This window comes from Drosophila gunungcola (genome assembly GCF_025200985.1).
Source record: "Drosophila gunungcola strain Sukarami chromosome X unlocalized genomic scaffold, Dgunungcola_SK_2 000032F, whole genome shotgun sequence".
In the NCBI taxonomy this organism is placed as follows: domain Eukaryota; kingdom Metazoa; phylum Arthropoda; class Insecta; order Diptera; family Drosophilidae; genus Drosophila; species Drosophila gunungcola.
The window spans coordinates 814,824-836,146 of NW_026453186.1; the positions used below are offsets into that span (position 1 = coordinate 814,824).

At 40.4% G+C, this 21,323-nt stretch overlaps 2 protein-coding genes across 8 annotated transcripts; both read left to right on the forward strand.

Annotated features, from left to right (window-relative positions):
* The first annotated feature begins 358 nt into the window (after window positions 1-358).
* LOC128260577 (membrane-associated progesterone receptor component 1) lies at window positions 359-2,879 on the forward strand. Of its 3 annotated transcripts, XM_052993713.1 has the most exons (5): window positions 409-484; window positions 543-594; window positions 803-1,225; window positions 1,938-2,090; window positions 2,163-2,879. In XM_052993713.1, the coding sequence occupies exons 3-5, from the start codon at window positions 865-867 to the stop codon at window positions 2,411-2,413; spliced, it is 765 nt and encodes a 254-aa protein (XP_052849673.1). In that variant the 5' UTR covers window positions 409-484; window positions 543-594; window positions 803-864; the 3' UTR covers window positions 2,414-2,879. The 3 variants fall into 3 exon arrangements, with proteins under 3 accessions (XP_052849674.1, XP_052849672.1, XP_052849673.1); XM_052993714.1 differs by lacking the exon at window positions 543-594 and having other exon boundaries at window positions 359-484; XM_052993712.1 differs by having other exon boundaries at window positions 394-594; window positions 798-1,225.
* Window positions 2,880-5,414: 2,535 nt separating this feature from the next.
* On the forward strand, window positions 5,415-19,434 carry LOC128260556 (mucin-19). Of its 5 annotated transcripts, none has more exons than XM_052993667.1 (15): window positions 5,415-5,450; window positions 6,464-6,705; window positions 6,784-8,333; window positions 8,395-9,303; window positions 9,370-9,522; window positions 9,582-9,623; window positions 9,685-9,711; window positions 11,055-11,468; window positions 11,538-13,153; window positions 14,129-14,323; window positions 14,389-14,870; window positions 14,933-15,336; window positions 15,902-16,337; window positions 16,399-16,486; window positions 17,211-19,434. In XM_052993667.1, the coding sequence occupies exons 3-15, from the start codon at window positions 6,861-6,863 to the stop codon at window positions 18,481-18,483; spliced, it is 7,512 nt and encodes a 2,503-aa protein (XP_052849627.1). In that variant the 5' UTR covers window positions 5,415-5,450; window positions 6,464-6,705; window positions 6,784-6,860; the 3' UTR covers window positions 18,484-19,434. The 5 variants fall into 5 exon arrangements, with proteins under 5 accessions (XP_052849627.1, XP_052849624.1, XP_052849625.1 ...); XM_052993664.1 differs by having other exon boundaries at window positions 5,424-5,914; XM_052993665.1 differs by having other exon boundaries at window positions 5,424-5,718; window positions 6,405-6,705.
* Window positions 19,435-21,323: the final 1,889 nt, after the last annotated feature.

The following is a 21,323-nucleotide window of genomic DNA, read 5'->3' on the forward strand; positions in this document are numbered from 1 at the left end:
AAGTGCTGAAAGCTTCACAAATGATTTCAAGAACATTTACAACTTTAGTTTTTGTTTAGTTAAACAGATTTTCATAAAGTTTGCAAATAATCGTTTGTTAGGTTTGAAAATTATCTTAATGATTATCCATTCATGTATGATATTTGTATTATTTTAAGAAACTATTATAACGGTATAAAAAAAAATTTAAAACAAACATATACATATAAACGTATACCTAAAAATATATTATAGACTCTGCCATATCAGCTGTTGTTGGATAACGACAGTAGAGTTAAAGTTTAATTCGCTTAAAAACTCCCATCGTTCCCGCACGATATTTGCAGTGAGAATAACACATAATATTTACATTGGTAGTTGACAACATGCGTCCATCGCTACTGTCGATTACTTTTCAGTAATGAAAGACCTTTAACCTACTAAAATCATTGTCACAATTTTCATTGGTAGTTCGCATATTTGTAAATACGGATAGTTCCAAAAGGTCAGTATTTCTAAGAAAAACTTATCAATCGTATGTTAAGTCATTCACGTGTGGAAAGGTTTGAACATATGAATATGAAAATAAACGCTCTTGCAAGAAACGGATAAAAGGTAAGCCGATAAAATTTACATTGCTATCAAATATATGTATACATACATTTATATATATATATTGGTTCATTACTTATGCGTTTATATTTACCTTCTTTTTGGATACCAACCAAATGCGACTACATACATCTATGTACTTGTGAATGTACGGATGATCATGTACTTACGGCAAAATGTACCTTCTTCAAATGATGATGAAAAAGCGTAGGTGGATGTGCAATATATTAATCCGCGTTCAACATCACAAGGAGATAATTAGTTTCCAACAAGATGGAATCTAAAACAGATCAATTACCAAATCCCGTCTATGACAAGGAAACCGAAAATGTTCTCAGCAACGATGATTCTTCATTTCTGGCAAATATACTACGTGAAATTTTGTATAGTCCAATGAACTTGGCCCTATTAGCAATAATATGCTTCTTGGTCTACAAAATTGTTCGGGATCGCACTGAAGTACCATCTGCAGGCGTTGCAAAACCTGTTGAAGAAGGACTTCCCAAAATTCGCCGCGATTTCACTGTAAGCGAATTGCGCCAGTACGATGGAAATCAACCTGATGGACGCGTTTTGGTCGCCGTCAATGGAAGTGTTTACGACGTAAGCAAAGGACGACGATTCTACGGGCCAGGTGAGTTTAACACAAAAGTCCATAAATTTAAAATCAAACCGAATCTCTTTGTTTTTCCTAATAAATAAACATTTATAAAAACGAGGTTAGCTAAAGAAGTAAAAGCAGAAGTAAATATATACAATTGTAGCTGTAGGAAATACATATATGTATGTATAGTCGTTCAATTTCAATATCCTAAAGTTAGGAAAGATATTCATACCAGGATGGCAAGCCCGAAAACAGTCATACCTTAATTTATGTGCATTTTTATTGAAAAGCACCCAAGATATGCCAATTTAGTCGCTTTGAACCTAAGGTTAATCCGAGCATTCCTAAGGTAGCTATATAGTATAGTCTTCCGATTTCAAAAAAATTATATTAGTTTAATCATATATATCATTAACATATTCATTAATTACTCCTATTCTTTTAATCTCGATATGCAAATGAAAACACGATTGAAAATTTCAATGCCGACTTGCCTTGTAATAGTGAATTAGAATATTTTTGTTTGAGTAAATAAAAGGAAACTTTGCAACGGTATAAAAATGCATCTTTTGTAACCAGCTGCATTAAAGCCATAGAGTGCGAGCAGAAAGCATGCTTCGTGTGACGTAGATGCGCAGAAAGAGCCTAGTGTAGCGCACTTGATTGTGTGATTGTACTATCGTGGTCGTGGGCCCTTGTCCTTATCAAATGAAATCATTTCTTGATTGCTTTTGCCTTTCAGGTGGTCCCTACGCTATGTTCGCGGGAAGAGATGCATCCCGGAATTTGGCAACATTCAGCGTGGCTTCAAATGATAAAGATGATGACGACGATTTGAGCGATTTAAGCGCACTAGAAATGGACTCTGTTAAGGAATGGGAAATGCAATTTAAGGGTAACTACCTCATACATACATATGTCTGCCTTAATAAATACATTGCTAAAGTACATTTTAATTTGAATTTAGAAAAATATGAACTGGTTGGCAAGCTTCTGCGTAGGGGCGAACAACCCACCAATTACGATGATGATGAGGACGATGAGAATGTTAACAGTGATGAAACCGCTGCTACAAGCGATCAAACCAACAACTTGCGGAATCGTCTACCCAAGTCGAATACTGAGACTGATGACAGTAATCAAGAAAGTCACGTTCTGGAGGGCAACAATGCAACCATAAACAACGCACAAGATGAACCAGTTTCCACTGATTGTTAGCAAATCCCGGTTTTTTGTTTTGCTTTTGGATGTGGCTGTAATAGTTTATTTTCGGTTAGAAACACAACAAAACTAAATAGCATTTCCGACTCTTGATTCTGCCGCTGCTCCTCTGAAATTGAGAACAAGACCTAATTGGAAAACATTTAAAAACAAACATCCCAAATTGAGCCCAGCAAACAAGGCATTAAATTTATTATGAACATTTGAAATGAATTTAAAAAGATGCAATGGTTTTTTTTAATGTTATTCTTAGAGTGCAGCCTTGAAAAAGCTATAGTTGTTACTATATTTCACGTTGTGATGTGATCTTGTTCCATATATTGTAGTAGTATATTCATAAAATTGTAACGGAAATCTTAAAATTATTTAAGGAGGAGGCCAATGTGTGAGGGTATGGGAGTCATTTTCGTGGCAATATAAATTTAAATGTAACTATATTTGAAATACAAATTAAATACTAAAACGTCTTTCAATTTCTATGGATTGGAAAATAAGGAATTTTAAATTAAAACAAGGAGGAAAGCGTAAGTCGAGTGTCTCGAATATTTTATACGCGTTATGACGCGTAATTTTTTGCAGCGATAGCTGAAAATTATGAATTGTTTTTGCCTAGAGAAACTTTCCAAGTGGTAAGAAATTTTACTTAAAATTGCCATTTAATTTCAGAACTACATCTTTTGTGTTAAATATTTTTGGACTAATATCCAATAATGGAGAGTTATGGCAAAAAGCAAAAATATAACGGCAAAGACCTTTCGACCTTATTTTTCGTAATCAGGACCCCAAAATACATATATCTTTTTGGCAGTACACCTAAAGGCAAGTGTGACCATGTATTTTTAAACTCAATCATATATGTATAGTTGTCTCTTTCTGCGTTTCAATGAAACTGTCAATGGATAAGACAAAGCATCGAAATGTTATAACTATATTATGATTTTGAAAAAAGTGCCTAATCCGAACCAGTTTTAATGAAAATAGCTCTATACAGCAATCTATACCTATCTGCATACGCAGATTGATGGATGGTGGATGGCGGAAGGCAGATGGTGGCTCTGTGGGAACACCAGTCCACCATCCATTAAAAATCCCAACCGTTTCGGTTGGACGAACTCAGACGAACTAAAAGTTCCAGTCGTTCCAGGAGATGCTTTTTGTGAAATGTTTGGCCTAAGCTCCGTTTCCACTAGAGCAATAATCTCGCTCACTTTTATTGGCAAGAAATCAGTTTTTGACCACCTTTAAGGACAGTCAAATAGACTTTAACTTATACTTTCACAAGTTTAATGTTCGCGCAAAATCTACAGTTTTCGTATTTTAGAAAGTAAAAAAAAAACCGTTTATATATAACAAATCATATAAGACATGTTATTGTCTAATAATTAATTTTTATAAAGTCATTTACTTGTTTTTTTTTTTAACAGCTAGACCACTATATGTATTTGAATAGCACAATATATGAATAACTGACCACTTAGAAATTAGCCGCGAATTGTTGAATACTCCAGGGCAAGTGAAGGGGAAGTAAAAGCCAATAAAGGCAATTTGTATCGTTTTTTTTAAGCACTATAATTGGTGCTTAGACTGAGTTTGGGCCATTGTTGGGTTTCAAGAAAATCTGAAAAAAACCTAAACCATTCGCACGCTAAGCAGACAAAAGTGACTTTTTCAAAAAGCCAGCTTTTTTGCAGCTAAACTTGATCGAAGATTTTAAGGAAGTTTATTTTAAAATTTTATCAATTGATCGTTTTTGATATAGTCTTTTGTTTGACCCTAAAATATTAAAATTTTTTTTTTATTGAATAGGAATCTCGTTGCACGCGACATTTTCATCTATCATTTGTACTTTTTCATGCATAGCTAGCATTTCAATAATTTTAAATTAATTTAAAATTGTATTTTATTTCAATTCTTATATCAGAAAAGAAAATATATTCGATAAACTCAACTAAATAGCTTAAATTATATCATAAAAGTCAAAAGCCATTTGTTTAAATATATATACTGTCCTAGGATTTTGCATCTGTTAGCCACTGCAAGCAACCCAATGCATCTGGCAAATACCAGGTGTGCTTTGCATATCTCTCCATTTTTCATATAATGTAAGATATAACGACAAACTTTCAATTTGTGTAGTTGGCATACAATTAATTACAACTCCATTTAAGCTGTTTTGCCTCTTTGCCCTACATCTACATCAAAATATACAAAAAAAAAGGAAAAATAATTGATTCATAAAGTTTGTACTTTTGTCGCACGCGAAAACTTCAAAATCAATGCACTGCTCATTTTTTTTAATTGTTCTGTTGTTAAAATAAATGTTAGTACCCAAAATTGTATGCTCATTGGTCAAAAACCTTGGATGCACTGACCAAATATGCTATTTTCACTGTTGCACGCGGCAGCGATAGAAACGGAAAGCTGATAAAAAATTCTCCGTGACTATGAATCGCCTCGCTTTTTTAAATAATTTTTGAATATAAGATTTAAGAATACGAATCAAAACAAAACTTTAAGAAAAATTTTCAAAATATAACTTTCACACTTCTTCGACTTTGCTTCGAAATAATTCAAAATGTGTAATGAGTAGAGGCAAAATTAGCTTTTATTAGTTACATTAATCGATAACCTATAAAAATATGTGAAAAGTCTTTGACCTTTCTAGAGAAATACCTATATATTTTTGAATAGTCTTGAAATGTACGATATACAATTGCCCTTTTTGCCCAATCTTATATGGGTTTTCAGAATGTTTAATTTTAATATTTTCCAAAAATATTTCAAAACAAAACAGCTGTTTCCCTGACTATCACGGTTTTTTAAATATCTGGCCGCATATTCGCGAATGCGCATCTTTATGAATGCGCAATAACGCGACTACAGTGGAAGCCCGCCGTCGTTTCGATAGTTCTTAACAGTGTTATCCCCTTGAAAGTGATTTTCAGAAGTTATCGAAAAAATTGTCCGTCTCTGAGAGACTATGTGTTGGTTCTTTGTGGTTAACAATTTTTCGGAAAATAATATTGAATTTTATGTAAAATATACATAATAGGCGTGATGACAGTTAGTCTTAAACAGATGCAAATTCAGTCCTGATTGCCGATTGCCTGTACGGAAACTGTTACGCGTAGTTATGTGTGGAAGATGTACGAACAATCGCACACAGCCCACAAAAAGTCGTCGTCTTTTGTATGTACGTGCTGTGTACGCTGCTGCTAACGACGCTGCGCTGTCTGTTACCGAGTACACAACATGTAGGGACGACACTATGTCGACGGCAAGGCAATCGCAATTAGAAAAGTGTAAGCGAGATGACTATTGCTGCTGCTGCTGCTAGAGACATTGTGCACAGCCTCATACATATACAATGCTAACTAGCGCGCGAGCGCTCTCGCCGTTGCGGCAACGACATTGTCAACTATAGACGACACAGGCAGAAGCAGAAGCATAGAGAAAAAAAACCGAACCGAACAGAAGTACCTCCCATCTGCGTATATCGTATGTGAATATATGTACATATGTACGTACATGTACATACGACTACGACGATTTATATGCACGTACAAATGGGCATATATGTGTGGTGTGTTGTGTTGTGCATATATATTTGAAGAAGAGTATATGACGAATGATGAAGTGCTAGACAAAATAAATATGGACTATTTTCGGTGAATTCTCAAATCGGCGATTTTTTTTTATATGTTTCCTTCTGTTTTGTGTAATTCTGCTGACCTGAAAAGTGTGTGTGTGCTGTTTGTTATAAAGTGTGTGCAGAATTAAATATTATGTGTGCGTGTGTGTGTGTGTGTGTGTGTACAGCAAAAAGCGCAACTAATTGGAATAGGGAAGTTTGTGCTTAAACTTGTAATTTAATTTTAAATATTTTTTTGTGACTTGGCCACTAAATTAAATTTATCGACATGCTAAACTGAGGTGACGACCACCGGTGCAAAAATATTAAACAAACAAAAAAAATCAAAATCAAAAGCAAAAGCAAAGTTTAGCAGTAAGCGCACAGGTCACAAAATAACAATAACTTCAAAACAGTCGGCGCAGCATCGATTTTTTCAAAATACACGCGATTGAATTGAATGTGAATGGTTGGCCAAAAAATAATAAAAAAAAAAGGTGCACCAGCCAGCCAAAAATCCAATAGCAAATAGCAAATAGCAAATATCAAATACCGACTATCCAATACCCAATACCCAATACCGAAAACCAATATTTGAAAGCTTTCGCCTTATCGCTGGTCTAGAGCCCCAAGAGCAGAGCCGAATGCATTGGAAAAGGTTTGGTCCAGATGACATTGCCGTGGCTACTCCAGATATACATAATAATAATGGTCATCGATACTTTGTATTCCCAAGGAACTGAACCAGAACCAGAACCAAAAGCCGGAGCTGGAGCATTGGTGTAATTCATTGGAAGCTTACACGCAAAAGAAATGGACACATCAAATGCCAGCAGCGCTAAATCAAAGACGTCTGCGTCGGCCAGCAGCAGCAGTAGTATCAATGGATTAGGACTAGGATTAGGAGCTCAAAACAAGCATATATCGTCGCAGGAGAACGCTAACGTTGCTGGCCAGGATGACAAAAACGATGCCCAGATCCAGACCCCGCTGGCAGCATCAGCAGCAGGAGCAGCAGCAGCAGCAGCAGCGGCGGCAGCGGCAACAGCAGCCGGGACAGTCCTGACGGTAGTCGGTCACGACCGGAATTCGACCAAGAGCACTGCTCCACCTTCGGCACTGCTGCACCTTCCTCCGCCAACGGCCACCGCCTTAGTTAGCCACCAAGCAAGTGCCAACATCTCGGAGCTGCGGGCACGGCCATCATTCGTATCAAATACCTCAACGACGGAAGGCAAACCGATGGCCATACCCTCGGAATCGGCCTCCTCCACGTCGGAGCCCAGCTGCCCGTCTGTGGTCGCCGCATCGATGGCTCCCAGTGCCTGCGACTTCGACTCCGACACGGAGCTCTCGATTGTGGCCGCCGCAGCGGCGGTCTCGGCCGCAGCCGGCATAGATGCGAGGTCGCCCACATCGCCCACGCCCTCGTCTGCGTCGACAATAATGCCCGCCCTGAGTTCCGGTGCCGGAGGAGGCACTGCAGCCTCCCTCTCCCTCGCGACCATGGCCGGCAGTCAGGGCGGCGGGTTCGGGGCAGGATCAGCAGCTGTCGGAGCCAGCAACACGAACGGGCACAGCACCTCCAGCAGCAACAGCACTCACCTTAGTCTAAATGCCAAGCAACAGCGCCAGCAGAAACGTCGGCGGGAACGTGCCCAGCGTTTGCAAGCGGAACGCGACAGCCGATGCAATGCCAGTTCGCTGAGCGGTGGCACATTCATTGCCGGATCTGTGGGGGTCAGTGCCATGAGTGCAGCCAGTGGTGTGAATGCAGCCGGAGGAGTAGGAGGAGGAGGAGGAGGTCAGGGTGGCCTCATCACGCCCAGCGGCGGCAACGGCGGTGGTGGTGGATCGTCATCGGTGGCTATCGGGAACGGTTTGGCGGCAGGACCTGGCAACAATGGCATGATTTATCACATCAATAGCGCTGGCAGCATGGGCGAGGACAGCAACAACTCGAATGGCAACTTCACCAGCAGCAGCAATGGCAGCAACAATCTGCTGCCCCCCACAGATAGTATTGCATCGTTACTCCTGAATCCACCACATTCCCCCGAGTGCAACTCGGGCCTAATGGCCACGCCTAGTGATAGCGAAGGAGAGTCGCTGGACGAGGACCTGCTGTCGACATCGTCCTCGTCGACGCTACTTTTGCCACGCGACAAGCCGCCGCCTCGACCACCACCTCCAGTTCGAAGAAAGTTGCCACGATCTCCCGTACTGGAAGAGGAAATCATCGATGGATTTGCTATACTGGAGTTCAAGACATACGAGGATCTTGAGGTATGTTTTTCTGTCTACTCACTTTGTGTACAATAATTGATTATCTTCCCCTTAACAATAGTTTGCCATCAAATTGGGACAAAAACGCAAGGAAAAGCGCCTTTCTGCACTGGACGAGCTAACTTGTACCTACAGTATAGAGGAAATGAAAATCCCAAAGGTCATCGATACGGGCCAATCGCAGCAAACATTGCGTGTCACCAGCCTGTCCACTTTGACTGTTAATAACAACAACCTGAAGGAAAACCCACAGCCTCTTCACCGTGGGGGCAATGTCATTGGCAGCAACAACATCGCCAGCAATGGTCCGAATGCAAACAGCAATAACAACAGCAGCATGGCTAACGTGGTGTATCTGTTGCCATCTGTGAACATTGGATCGGTTCTGGAGACGGAGACCGAACCCATTGACCGGAATCATTGGCGATCCGAATATGGGCAGCAGCAGGACCAAATGCAATCCGACAATAGCGCGAACAGTAAAAGTAATATCATTAGTGATGATAATCAAATTAACAATAGTAGTCACCAAATAAATCACGCCTCCAACCAATCAAACAAACAAGCGGACGCCGGTTGCAATGCGGCAAAGATGCAAGTGAACAACAGTGCAACTAGTACCAGATTTTTGGAGAACGACAACGATTCACTCATGTTGGATATAAGCCTGCCATCGCTGGGCGTTGGTGCGGCAGCATCGCATAATCATGACCACATTGACGTGGCCATGATTCACGCCAGTTGCACTGGCAGCGACACCAAAAAATCTCACAACTCCCCCGCCACAAGTAACACCGTTGACCAATTGCATTCGACAAAATCGCTGCCCTCGCTCCAGCTCAATAGTTTAATATCAAGTGATCTTACCGCAACTGCAAACGCAAACGCAAATGCAAATGCAAATGCAAACTCAAACAATAACCACCTGAGTGTAGGCAAGCTTGGATCACAATCGGCACAGGTCGCAAAGGTGAGCTCTGAAGTGTGTTCTAGCTAACGTTTTTCCCCAATCATTATTATTATTTGTAATCTTTAGAAATCGAACGGACTGGAGAACATCGAAACCGTCACGACATCGGCGACCTGCCGCCCGCTGGAAATTCAGGAAATGTCTAATGCTCCAGCGCAGGGTTTTGGGGCCAGTGGCAGTATAAAAAAGGAGAACGAGCAAAGTGATCTTTTAAATGACGTAAGCACAAATAGTTTCAATCAAATACATTTTTATTAACAATGATCCTTAAATGGCAGGCTTCAATTAATTGTAGCAGCAACAGCAAAGGAAATAATATCGTAAGTACATATTATATGGTACATTTTATAACATTATAACTAACATTCATTTTCTTTTTAGTGTGATAATGTCAGCAATGATAAAAAGGTATGTTTACATTTCCAACAACTGGCTGTTCAGCAAAGTTTTAAACTCTTTTTTTTTTGTAATTTCGATGTTTTTAGGACTTTTTTTTTGAGCTTGATTTTATTATTATATTTAGCATTGTTCTAAAAGTTTCGTTATTTTCTGGAAAAATTTTTTTTTTGGGATGTACTCTAAGCAATCTTTTATTATGATTAGTTAAACAAATTTAAAGATTTTGTTTTCGGTTGAAACTCCGTTTACTTTAATGTACAAATGTACAACATTTTTATTGACAACTAATTTGTGCCGCATTTTGCAACAGAATGTGTGCAAATTTAAATTATTCTAAACCGGGAGGTGTTAATTTAAAGATCACACCACAGCATCATCAAAATAGTTAGAAATAAGTAAAAAATGTAGTGTTAATTACTAATTGAATATCATATACAAGCTATTAATTTAACGAGATTTGGTTAATGGGGACGAATTAGAAAACTATACTAGATGTAATTTATTGTCCATCATAGGAAATAGACAAAACTAGTTGGTTTTGATAATGTTATACTTTTCATTAATAATATACAGAAAACTCGTCACTGTCGAGTTCTTGACCGATAACAACAAAAATGTAAGAAAATTACGTTGTTTATTGAGACCTCGAGGTTCAAGTCGCAGGAAAATTAAAAAACATTTCTATAAAAAATCGATATTTAAATCAAACACTGAGTGACACAAAGTGTAGCATACTTTTTTTGTGCCAACAAAAACATTATTTTATATTACAGATTTCTTATATGATTTTTACTTGATATGCTTTTGTTCCTAATCCTTATTACATTATCCTTGACTGAATGATCTTCTGTCTCTCTCTTTCCGATGCTTAGATATAAATGTTTATCAAGATATTTCGAACCCTTTTATAAAAAAGATATTCTAATTCAAAATGCTAAAATCCTATCACCAAGATTGATATCGGAAGATAATTATGGGAATAACAAATGCCTAATGTCTAAAAATACGCAATATTCCTTTTACGAAGATTGTTGCCTCTCTTAGTATTTTTTTAATGCAATGCAATGAATGTAATTCGTAATTTTGTTTAATATTTTACATTTTATTCCACTTCAAAATGATAATACCCTAGATAAAAGATCAAAAATGCCAAAGTTGCATTCTTTTTAATGAAGAAAGCTTTTTCTCTTCCCAACCTTTTTTCTTTAAACAATTAGTTTAAAAATAGTTTTAAAACTAGGCATTAAATGTAGTCAAGCTTGGGCTTGTGGACAGTCGAATTTCTCCTAAACTTCGTGTTAATTCACATTAAATGTGCATAATTTATATCATAATACATTTTATGCTTGCAGAATTCTGAACAAATATTTGATATTGATAACCCCCCAACGTCTATGAATGTTTCAAATACTTCAACGTGTCAGGATCGATCGACTTCTCGCAAGCTATCCGACCTTCCGCACCTTAAGAAGAAGAGTGCGGCGTGTGGAGATAATGGCGCATTTCCGGGAGTACCTTTTACGCCGTCATTGAGCACAGTGTCTGTGGGCAATCCAGAAAGCGATGCGAGTAAAGCTTTAAACATAAAGAACACATCTGAGAGTAGTATACAAGCCAAAGCGGTTCACGCCGGTGCGTCTGTGTCCACATCTCCGGCGATCGTAGGCGAATCTGGGAATAGAGAGCTTGGCATGCTGCAGAAATCCTCTTCCGAAAAGGCGCATTATCCCAGCTTGTGCGTTGCGCCATCTGTGTCGTCGGTGCAAGTAAGTTACTACCCATTTGCACAATATCACTTGAAAATCGAATCTAATTTTGTTTTCCTTTTTAAATAGTTTCCCAACGTTGGAATATCTGCTGGAAACGAGAAAATCGTGTCAACAGTTGCGTCTGATATTGATCAAAAGATTATTTTTAATACCAAGACAAGTGTTTCAAACGGATTGTCATCAGGGGTGCAACAACGGTCAATTGTTCCATTGATATCTGCTGCGCAATCGCAATCGCAGTCGCAATCGCCAGCTACAGCTACTTTAAGCAGTCCATTTAGCGCACACATTGCAACACCGAATGCTGGATTATCGTTATTGACTTCGGCTTCAAGTGTGATTCTAGGCAGCAGCATAAAATCAAATGATAACTTTGCAAGAAGTAACAACACCAGCAGCAGCAGCAGCAACAACACCAACAACACCAACAACAACAATAACATTGGAAGTTCGAACAGTCAGGGAACAATATCATCGGTCGGTGGATTATCTACAGGCTCGGAAACTGCGAAAATCAGTTCAGTTGCAATCTCCTCACCGCCCAATCCCATTGTTAATGGCTTCCTTAGTGTTTATCCGCCTGCAACGATTGCGACATCATCAGTGACAACGAGTACGTTGCCACGTGTTTCGCCCAATGCAGCCGCCAATAAACTAGTGCCACCGGTTTCCACATCCATTTCGATAAACACAAACTATGTTGGAATTTCTGGTGGCACAACGTCAGCTTCCGGAATGGGAAAGGTGGTCTTCGGCACGGGCGGCAGTGCGATTGTCGGCACGGGATCTCCGTTGCTTTTTCCTGGAGCACCACCTGCCCCCATTTCTCATGTTGCCACTGGCGTGCCTATGATCATCCAAGCCCCTCCGTACCGAGCACCCTACACGAACTACCCCCTCTACACTCCATACAGCGGCCTGACGCACGGGTCGTACCTGCCTCCAGTATTGCCGGTTGCCACGTCCAACATACCGCCCACACAGCTCCGCAGCTCGGACAGTCGCAGCAGTCGTGAGTCGCCGGCAGCGTCTTCGATGAAGGCAGCTTCGTCGAATATCGCACTGAATGTCTCGATGACACCGACCCTGCGATCCATCACGCCACTCAACAATAGCTGTGCAATATCCAGCGGCGCATCGCAGCCCGTTGTGACGGTGGTCCCTTCGGCGAACTCGAGCGCCGCCCTTTCGCTAAGCAACTCCCAGCACATGGCCCACTCCCATCATGTGCCAGTCTATGCGACAGGTGCGTTCTCCTCTGCGGCGGCCGGGACAAGTACCCCGAACTCCTCTGGACTATCTACGCTGGCAGTGACATCGCTCTCCACGTCGGCTGCTCCACAACCACCGCACTTCCCGCCGGCCAGCCAGATGCACTCACAGAGTGGAAATTTCTCGTCGGTGTCGCACTTGCTGACCACGCACTCAATGCCAGCGCAAAACCAGCCCTTGGTGCGTTGCGGAAACACACTGTATTCATCGTCTGCCGCTGCCGCTGCCGCCGCCGCCGCTGCATCCTCCAACTTCAGTGCCAGCCCCTCGGTGCTCGCCGTTCAAAGTTTAACGACAGCGGTCACGTCGAGCTCGTCATCACCATCCACATCGTCATCATCTGTGATCCAGAAGGTTATTTCCCCCAAAGGAGAAAGTCCTTGCAACAAAGATCGGGATCCCAGTTACAGGTGAGTAATGTCTATGCAACACCAACAGTCTGCCATGAGACATGGATTACAGACAACGAGTTTTTCATAAAAGACTCGGCATTTAAGTTCGTCTAAATTGATCGTAATAACAACTCGTAAATATAATAGTAATAGTAATAGTAACAGTAATATAGTCCGATGTTGGCTGTTCTACTTTTGGGATGTCAGTAAACTTTCCTAGTATCCTTTTGCAATATATTCTAAAGTGTAGAAGATATTTTCATAACAAACTTGTCGCGAAATAAGCATTGCGTCTGTTCTAATGAATATGAATATTATAAAAACCTAAAATGTAAAACAAAATGATTTTGTTACACCACGGAGATTTCATTTTGCGGGTGGAATGAAGTTGAAAGTGATTTCTAGCTTAGACTATCTCAGGTATTTTCAGTTAATAAAGATTAAGCAATGTTTGTTTTTAACCAATGTGTTGAATTCAAATTTGAACTTTGTAATTAAGGGTGACCCTTTTCGTTCAATAGGGGGTGACCCTTTACGTAAAATAGGACCTATGAATTACTACTCGGGGATTGGTTAATTCCGAAAAGGGGCCTAAAAACATTGAAGTCTGATTAAAGTTAAATAGTTCGCATTGCTACCATCTTACTATAAACTATCAATCGCTTGCAAGGATCTTTGTTTGTTGTTAAATTTTGTTAATAGTGTCTTGCCTGAAATGGCAAAATAAAATTAAAAGTCAAACCTTTTACTGATCACTTCGTGATAGCTTTATTGAATTTTAAATAATTGTCCAAATTAAACGTTTGGTATACTCAATCAACGTATATACACAGCTGTCTAAGCAATTTGTTTACTGTGGTTAAATGTGTATAATCATTTAGATGTATACTATCAAAGAAAAAGCTTAGGGAAATATACATTTTACTATAACACATGATGGTGTAGAGTCGATTGATATTAACACCGGTTCAAATTTTATCTTTTATTTCGCAGTACAAATATCAGGTCCCACGGTGCACCAGCAATATTGCCTGTCGTGTCCCAAGGCATTGGTCTGGGCTCGTCGTTTTGCGGTATCCCCCCAAGTCAGTATGGAGGTACAGGTGCCTCAGTATTATCCTCGAGCTCTTCAATGACGGGACTGGGCAATCTCCCCTCCTACTCCTCGAAGGCGGCACTATGGCTGAAGTACACATGCAATGCCCACTTTAGAGTCATTTCGATAAACTAACAGTCTGTGTTTTCATTTGCAGCTCATCTGCCAACGCTGTGGTGACGTCTTGTGCTTCCGCAACGCCCATTGTGTCGAGCGGAAGTGCCCGTCCGACGCCTCCGCTCTCGAACTGCACCAGCATGGGCATTGGCATGGTGAACCCGGCATCCACGGCGAGATCCTCCTGCAATGCCATATCGCCGCTGTCCATCCCCGCAACTGCTGGCATTCACGTGTCTGCTGCAAATCCCACTTTCCAGTCGGCGTCGTCATACTTCCCAACACCTCTAGCGCCGCCACCATCGTCCCCATCACCAGCCACTTCCTCCGCGGCCATCAACAGCTCCGCCTCGCCCTTCCCGGCAGTGTCCCACTCGATGAGCAGTATTGTAACGACGGCAGGGGCGACCACAACGACGGCCTCGTCTGTGACACCGCAGCCCACGGCTGCCGCTATATCGAACACTGTTGCCAGCACGCCGCATCCCTTCTCTGCAGAATCGCTTTTTCAGCCTAGCAAAAGTAAGTCACTTGGCATTTGTACAACAGGATATAAAACTGTATGACCTACCCCACTTTCGCAGATGATCAAGCCGATTTGCTGCGGCGCGAGCTGGACAGCAGGTTCCTGGACAGATCTGGCTTAGCTGTAACCCCCACACCGCCATCATCGACATATTTACGAACTGATCTCCAGCATCAACAGCATGCACACGCACTACATCAGCACCCGCAGCTGCTTCCGCCAGCATCAGCTTCATCAACGCCCCTAACAGCCGTGCCGCCCAGCTCTGGACAAATATTTCCCCCGCCATTATTCAAAGATCTTTCCAAAATCTCGTCCGTCGATCCCCAGTTCTATCGCACTGGCATGGGCCTACCAGCGGGCGGCTACAGTGGCTACACCTCAGCGGGACTCTTGCACAGTGGCTTAGGGGGGCCAACGCCGTTCATGCCTCCCAACCATTTAACATCCTTTGCTCCCAAGGTAAGAGCTACATTTGTGGACCCTCGTGGCACTTTACTTAGCTAAATGAGAAGGCATAAATTAGGTGCTTTATTTTGGCACTTTATTTGCTTTGGAGATGGTATTATAGCTTACATTAAATTATAAAATGTTTGTTTCTTTGCTTGACCTTTGAAGTAAAGACGCGACTTTTACTCAGGTCAATCGTAAGGGTCACCATAAGTACGCAGATGAAATCAGTTGGGAATTATAGCTTTACTTGATAAGAAAGATATTATAGTTTACTCAATTGTTAAATTGGTTATCAACATTGAATTTTGTTAAAGTTATATCTTGTACATAAGGTTTCAGCTGGTTTAAATTTAAATTCAATTACAAATCGACTCTTGATCTGTGGCTTACAAACCTTTTCACTACTTTCGCAGATGAAATTGAGACAAGTTTATCTTAAATATTTCAAAATGTAAGCAATTGTGTTTAGCATCCGAAAATAATAAAACTAGTTGTTTTTCCAATGAACTATTTGTATTTTAATTTTGATCTATGCATTCCTATTAATTGTTTTTTTTTTTGTTTTTCTTTACAGAAAACTGGTCGTTGGAATGCCATGCATGTGCGTATTGCGTGGGAAATTTATTACCACCAAAACAAGCAGAGCTCTGAAAAGACAGGATTTCCGACGGCGTCATCGAGTGCACAATCGATCAGCGCCCCCATTCCTCCGGGCAACCTGATCAGTGGAGGAGGTGGTGGCATCGCCAGTGGGTCCAACCCGCCGGTTAACAATGTGGCAGCCATCCCTGCGGTTGGAGGTGGTGTCCTAGTCTCAAATGGGCCGGCCTCTGTGCTTGGTATCAAGACAACACCACAAATGGGTCTCAATACGACACCGCAGCACATTCTCCATCGTGCTGGTGAAATGCCTCCGTCAGCAGCATTCGCCGGTGGTTTGCCAGGTCGATTAGCGTTTGAAACGTCTCCCTTGGCAGCGAGTTTCATTGGAGCTCCTCCTAGTCATATAGGTGGGTAGAAAGGTGCTTGATATCCTAGAACTTCGTCAAATAACTATGTTCTTGTCAACAGGAACCGCAGTTTCCCCGTTCGGACGCTATGGTAATCCGTTTGGCTTCACAAGCCTAACACATTTTGGTGGACACTTAGACTCGTGGAGGTAAATAACTAGTTATTTATGCTAAAGTTTAATAGTAAGCCATTGTGTATCATGACTGAAAAGTACTGGGTTTTGATGAATTACCTTTGTTTCCAAAAATGTAAGGTTACATAGTTTTCCTATTACCATTAAACACTCAAATTAGAATTTTATTAGTCACCTTATTATTTTACTCGTGAAATTAAGTGGTTATATAGCTTATCGCCATTTTAGAAAATATATTTTTTAATATAAATATATAGAAAACCCATCTGTTGAGTTTCGTATTTATTTTTACAAAATCAAAACAAAGAATGTAGACAAATATTTAAAGTATTTTTCTACACTTCATAGATAAATTCAAGGCCCATTATGAAGCAAAAGTAAAGATTTTAAACAGTTGTGGAGAACATATCTAATTAAAACAAATCAATTGCATGGATAATTGTTGAAAGAAAACCACTTAAAGGCATTGTTCCTTTTAAAAATGACTTGAGATTTTTATTTCAACAAAACTCTAAAAAATAATCGTTGAGATCATGTTTTTTTATGAATCTGAAATAATCATTAGGTTTTTTATTTATATAAATCTGAAAAAAATATATTTAAAATTTGACAAATTTTGTAACAAGTTTGGTTGCGTAGACTACATGTACACTCCCAATTCTTCAGCTCGTTTAGTTGCCAAGATCTTAACTGTGACATTCGAATTTCGTTTAATTAACACATATCCATTCCTTTGTAGAACAAACGCAATGCAACGGAGTGTGGCCGCCTATCACCCCTCCACTGCTGCGGCGTCTCCCAACTGGCCGGTGAAGTCGGATCCCGGCCTGGACAATGCCCGTCGCGAAGCGGAGGAGCGGGAGCGCGAGTTGCGGGATCGGGAGCAGCGGGAACGCGACCGCCAGCGACGCGAGCGGGAGGAGCGGGAGCGCAAGGAGAAGGAGGAGAAGCTCAAGCGGGAGCAACAGGAGCGGGAACGCGAGCGGGAACGTGACCGGAAGGAGCGTGAGCGCGAGCGGAGGGAAATAGAGCGTCGGGAAATGGAGCGGGAACGAATGCTGCAACAGCAGCGGATAAACGAGAGCAACAAGCAGGCGGCAGTGCAAGCGGCGGCTGCTGTGGCCGCACCTGTGCGCGATCGCTCGCCGCACCGCAACGTTGGCGAGCTGAACACGGAGATTCGCATCAAGGAAGAGCATCCGCGCACCAAGGACGAGCAGGACGTGATGCTTTTGCGTGCCTCGGCAGCGGCAGTCGGAGTGGGTGTGGGTGTGGGTGTGGGAGTAGGAGTTGGCGGAGATCCCCGCTACCACTCATCCTCGCTGGCAGCCGCTCAGGCCAATGCAGCTGCGGCGGCTGCCCATCATCATCATGCCAATTTCATGGCAGCTAGTCGCCACGGATTACCGCCCCCACCATCGCACCTCACGCGCACCATGATGCCGCCCACTTTGAGTGTCGGCGGACCCATCACGCACTTCGGCGCACCAGCGCCTCCAGGCTGGGGCATCGATCCGTACCGCGATCCCTATCCCATTCTGCGCTACAACCCCATCATGGAGGCTGCCCTGCGACACGAGGCTGAGGAGCGACAGAAGGCGATCAACATCTACGCAGCCCAGTCTGCCGCCCATTTGCGCAGCAAGGAGCCAAGTCCCATTCCGCCCTCGGTCGGTTCCCTAGGACCTCCGCCGCCCCACCACCGGATGCAAATAGTGACTAGTGTTGGCTCAGCGGGGGTGCCACAGCCACCGCCGAGCCAACAGCAGCAGCAGCCACAGCTCTCTGGTGGTGGTGGTGGTGGTGCAATGGGAAAGAACTCGGGACCGCCGGCACCAGGAAGCATTCCAGTCCAGCATATGATCAACGTTGACTCCATGGGCCAGCAGACTGTGAGCGCCAAGAAGGAGGCGGACCATACGATGGGCATTGTGGCAAACGCTGGACTCAGCACAGTACCTGGCGGTGTAATTGGAATATCTCCAGTGTCTTCGGTGGCGCCAAGTCGATGATAAGAAAATCAATCGATCGTAAATCGTCATTAGTTGCACTAACCCAAATGTAAAAGCGAATAAGACAAAGAAATTTGCAAAATTTCGATCATCAGCTCCACCAAAATGTCATCATACGCAGAGTCCCATCCTAATTACCTCCTCCCAGCATCATTTTGAGCCTGAGAGAACACCAATAAATGAAGCGCAACGCTTTTGTAAACTATAATTCATGAATACATACATTACATTAATTTGTAAAGTGAGGAGATGCACGAAGATAAAGACGATGATGCAGATGAAGATGAAGATAAAGATGAAGATGTTTGTGGCAAACAAAAATCAAATTAAAAGAGGTTAAGACTTCCTTATACTTCAGACCTAGCATTCAACCTAAGCACTGAGTCCCACATTGGCAAAATACTTTCCTCGACCTTAATATGGTCGGTCGCGCGTTGAAGCGTCACATAAGTAATATGAACTTTACTTATTTTTAATAAATACAAATACAAATTACATGCATACAAATAAATTTAGGTTCGCAAATTTAGTTTAAGTGTATTTGTATTATTTGTATAATATATAAGCTTAAGAAACAGCCACGAGACATGTTGAGCAAGAAAAGTAATTATAATTTGATTGTACATATACTATATATTATACAAAGAACTCTCATAGTTATATGACATCAACATGCAGCCTATGGAATCCAAACTATCATGCACATGATACATAACTCTATGTATATCAGTGACAGCTTCATTCCCTTTGTGCATTACGTGTTTAAGGAGTAATTATCATATATGCAATTTATGTAAAAATTGATAAAACTAAAAATAGAATCATTACAAAAAACATGTACGGTTTTTCACTGGCTTGATGAGAGCGGTTAACTGGTTTTTGCTTAGAACAATTTTTTTTTTTTATTCTAGTCTTACTTTAAAAATAATAAATGCTAAACGTTCATCATGTTTTTATTTTGTACACTTCACAGCACGCTTAATTTATTCGTTTTTTAAAGAGCAGTATCAAAAGTCAGATATAAGGGCTCACTGACCGACTTAAAAAAAAATGGGATAGATCTATAGAAAGTAATAGACTAGAATCTTCAAATTTTGATATAATTTTCTCAATCTACAAAAATATAGATTTGATTTGATCCTAGCACCACCAAAATGACGTTGAATAATTGTGCTAGTCACGACTACAAATCAGTTTACAACTTAATTTACAATTTTAATATTTTAAGATTAATACTTTTTATTTTTTGTTTAATAAAGATATGGGTAAGATGTGGGTTGCAAGCAAATAATTTTTGAAAAAGAAAAAATTTAAAAATTTTACTTTATTTTATTTTCAGTCAAATATATTTCAACTCTCCAAAATAGAAATCATCGCACGACCTGAAATTTGCATTGCTGTTTTCAATATATATAGAGAGGAAGAGACAAATCGGGCAACAGCAACATCGTGTGAATGGGAAAACAGTGTTGACTTTAGCCATGCGCAGTATCTGCATTGCACGGCACCCCCAGCAACATGATTACATTTTCATAGGCAGAAGTGGCATCTGCTAGCACCTTCACTTTCCTTTCGGTCCATATACTCATACCCTTGCAGAGAAAATTTTTTGTCGAAAATCACATCTATGAGTTTTGGCAAAAAAAAAAAAGAATGCTATTTTTTTTTTGTTGTTACTTGCTTAAAATAACACGCATAGCTAAAATAAATAGTGTTTTGTGCAGCTCATAACCTATACTTTCTAGCCCCAGTCAATTCTGAAAAAATTAATTTGATGACCAATTTTCTAATTGACCTGTTTTGGCCAAGTTACAACAAAGAGACATTTCTCTAAAATCCCAAATAGACCGAAAAAATGTAGTTTTTGTATAAAAAGCCTGGGAAATAATTGCCAGAAGTTAATGTCATACATCTTTGGATTCGTCATAAAATTTCCAATCACAAAGCACTCACAGCTAAAATTTGTTCAGTTTTTTAAGTTTTGCCAAAAAATGATGATGTAACCCCTTATCAAAAATACGATAATAGGCCTTAAAAAAAAAACGGCTTTAAAAAATTGTTTTTTATATCAAAACAAAATGAAATTTTAAGTAACTCGATCGGAATGGACTTTATAGGTCGCCATCTGTATAAAACTAACTAAAAGAAAAATTTTATTTTCTTATTTTGCCAAAAACCCAAAAAAAAAAGTAAAAAAATCAGTTTTTGATTAAAAAACCTGGAAAATAAATGTCAGAAGTTAGAATGTCATACATCTTTGGGCTCGTCATAAAATTTCCAATCAAAGGGCATTCACAGCTTAAATTTTTTCAGTTTTTCAAATTTTGGCCAAAAATGATGATGTAACCCCTTACAAAAAAAGCGAAAATTACCATTTTTAAAAACACGGCTTTGAAAAGTCGGGTTTTGTATCAAAACAAAATGAATTGTTTGTAAATTGATCGGGATTGATTTTATAGGTAGCCAGTACAAAACAGTTACTGTAATGGTTTTGCCAAGTTTCTACAAAAAGACCCTTTAGAAATGTTTGTTTTTGTTAAATCTCCAAAAACCCAAAATATGGATTTAAAAAATCGGTTTTTGTATTAAAACTCTGGCAAGAAATGGTCAAAGGGTGGAATGATATACATCGTTAAATACGTGATAAAATTTCCAATCGATTGGAATTCACAGCCAAAAACGTTTTTGTTTGCAAAAAATGAAGATAAAGTTCGACAAAAATTGAATAAAATGAATTTCACAAATCAAAATTGCCATAAGACTGAACGTTTTGAGCAGCTGGTCGATTTTAAAAAATTAATTTCATGAATTTTTTCAAAAACTAAACAGTTTAATTGTGA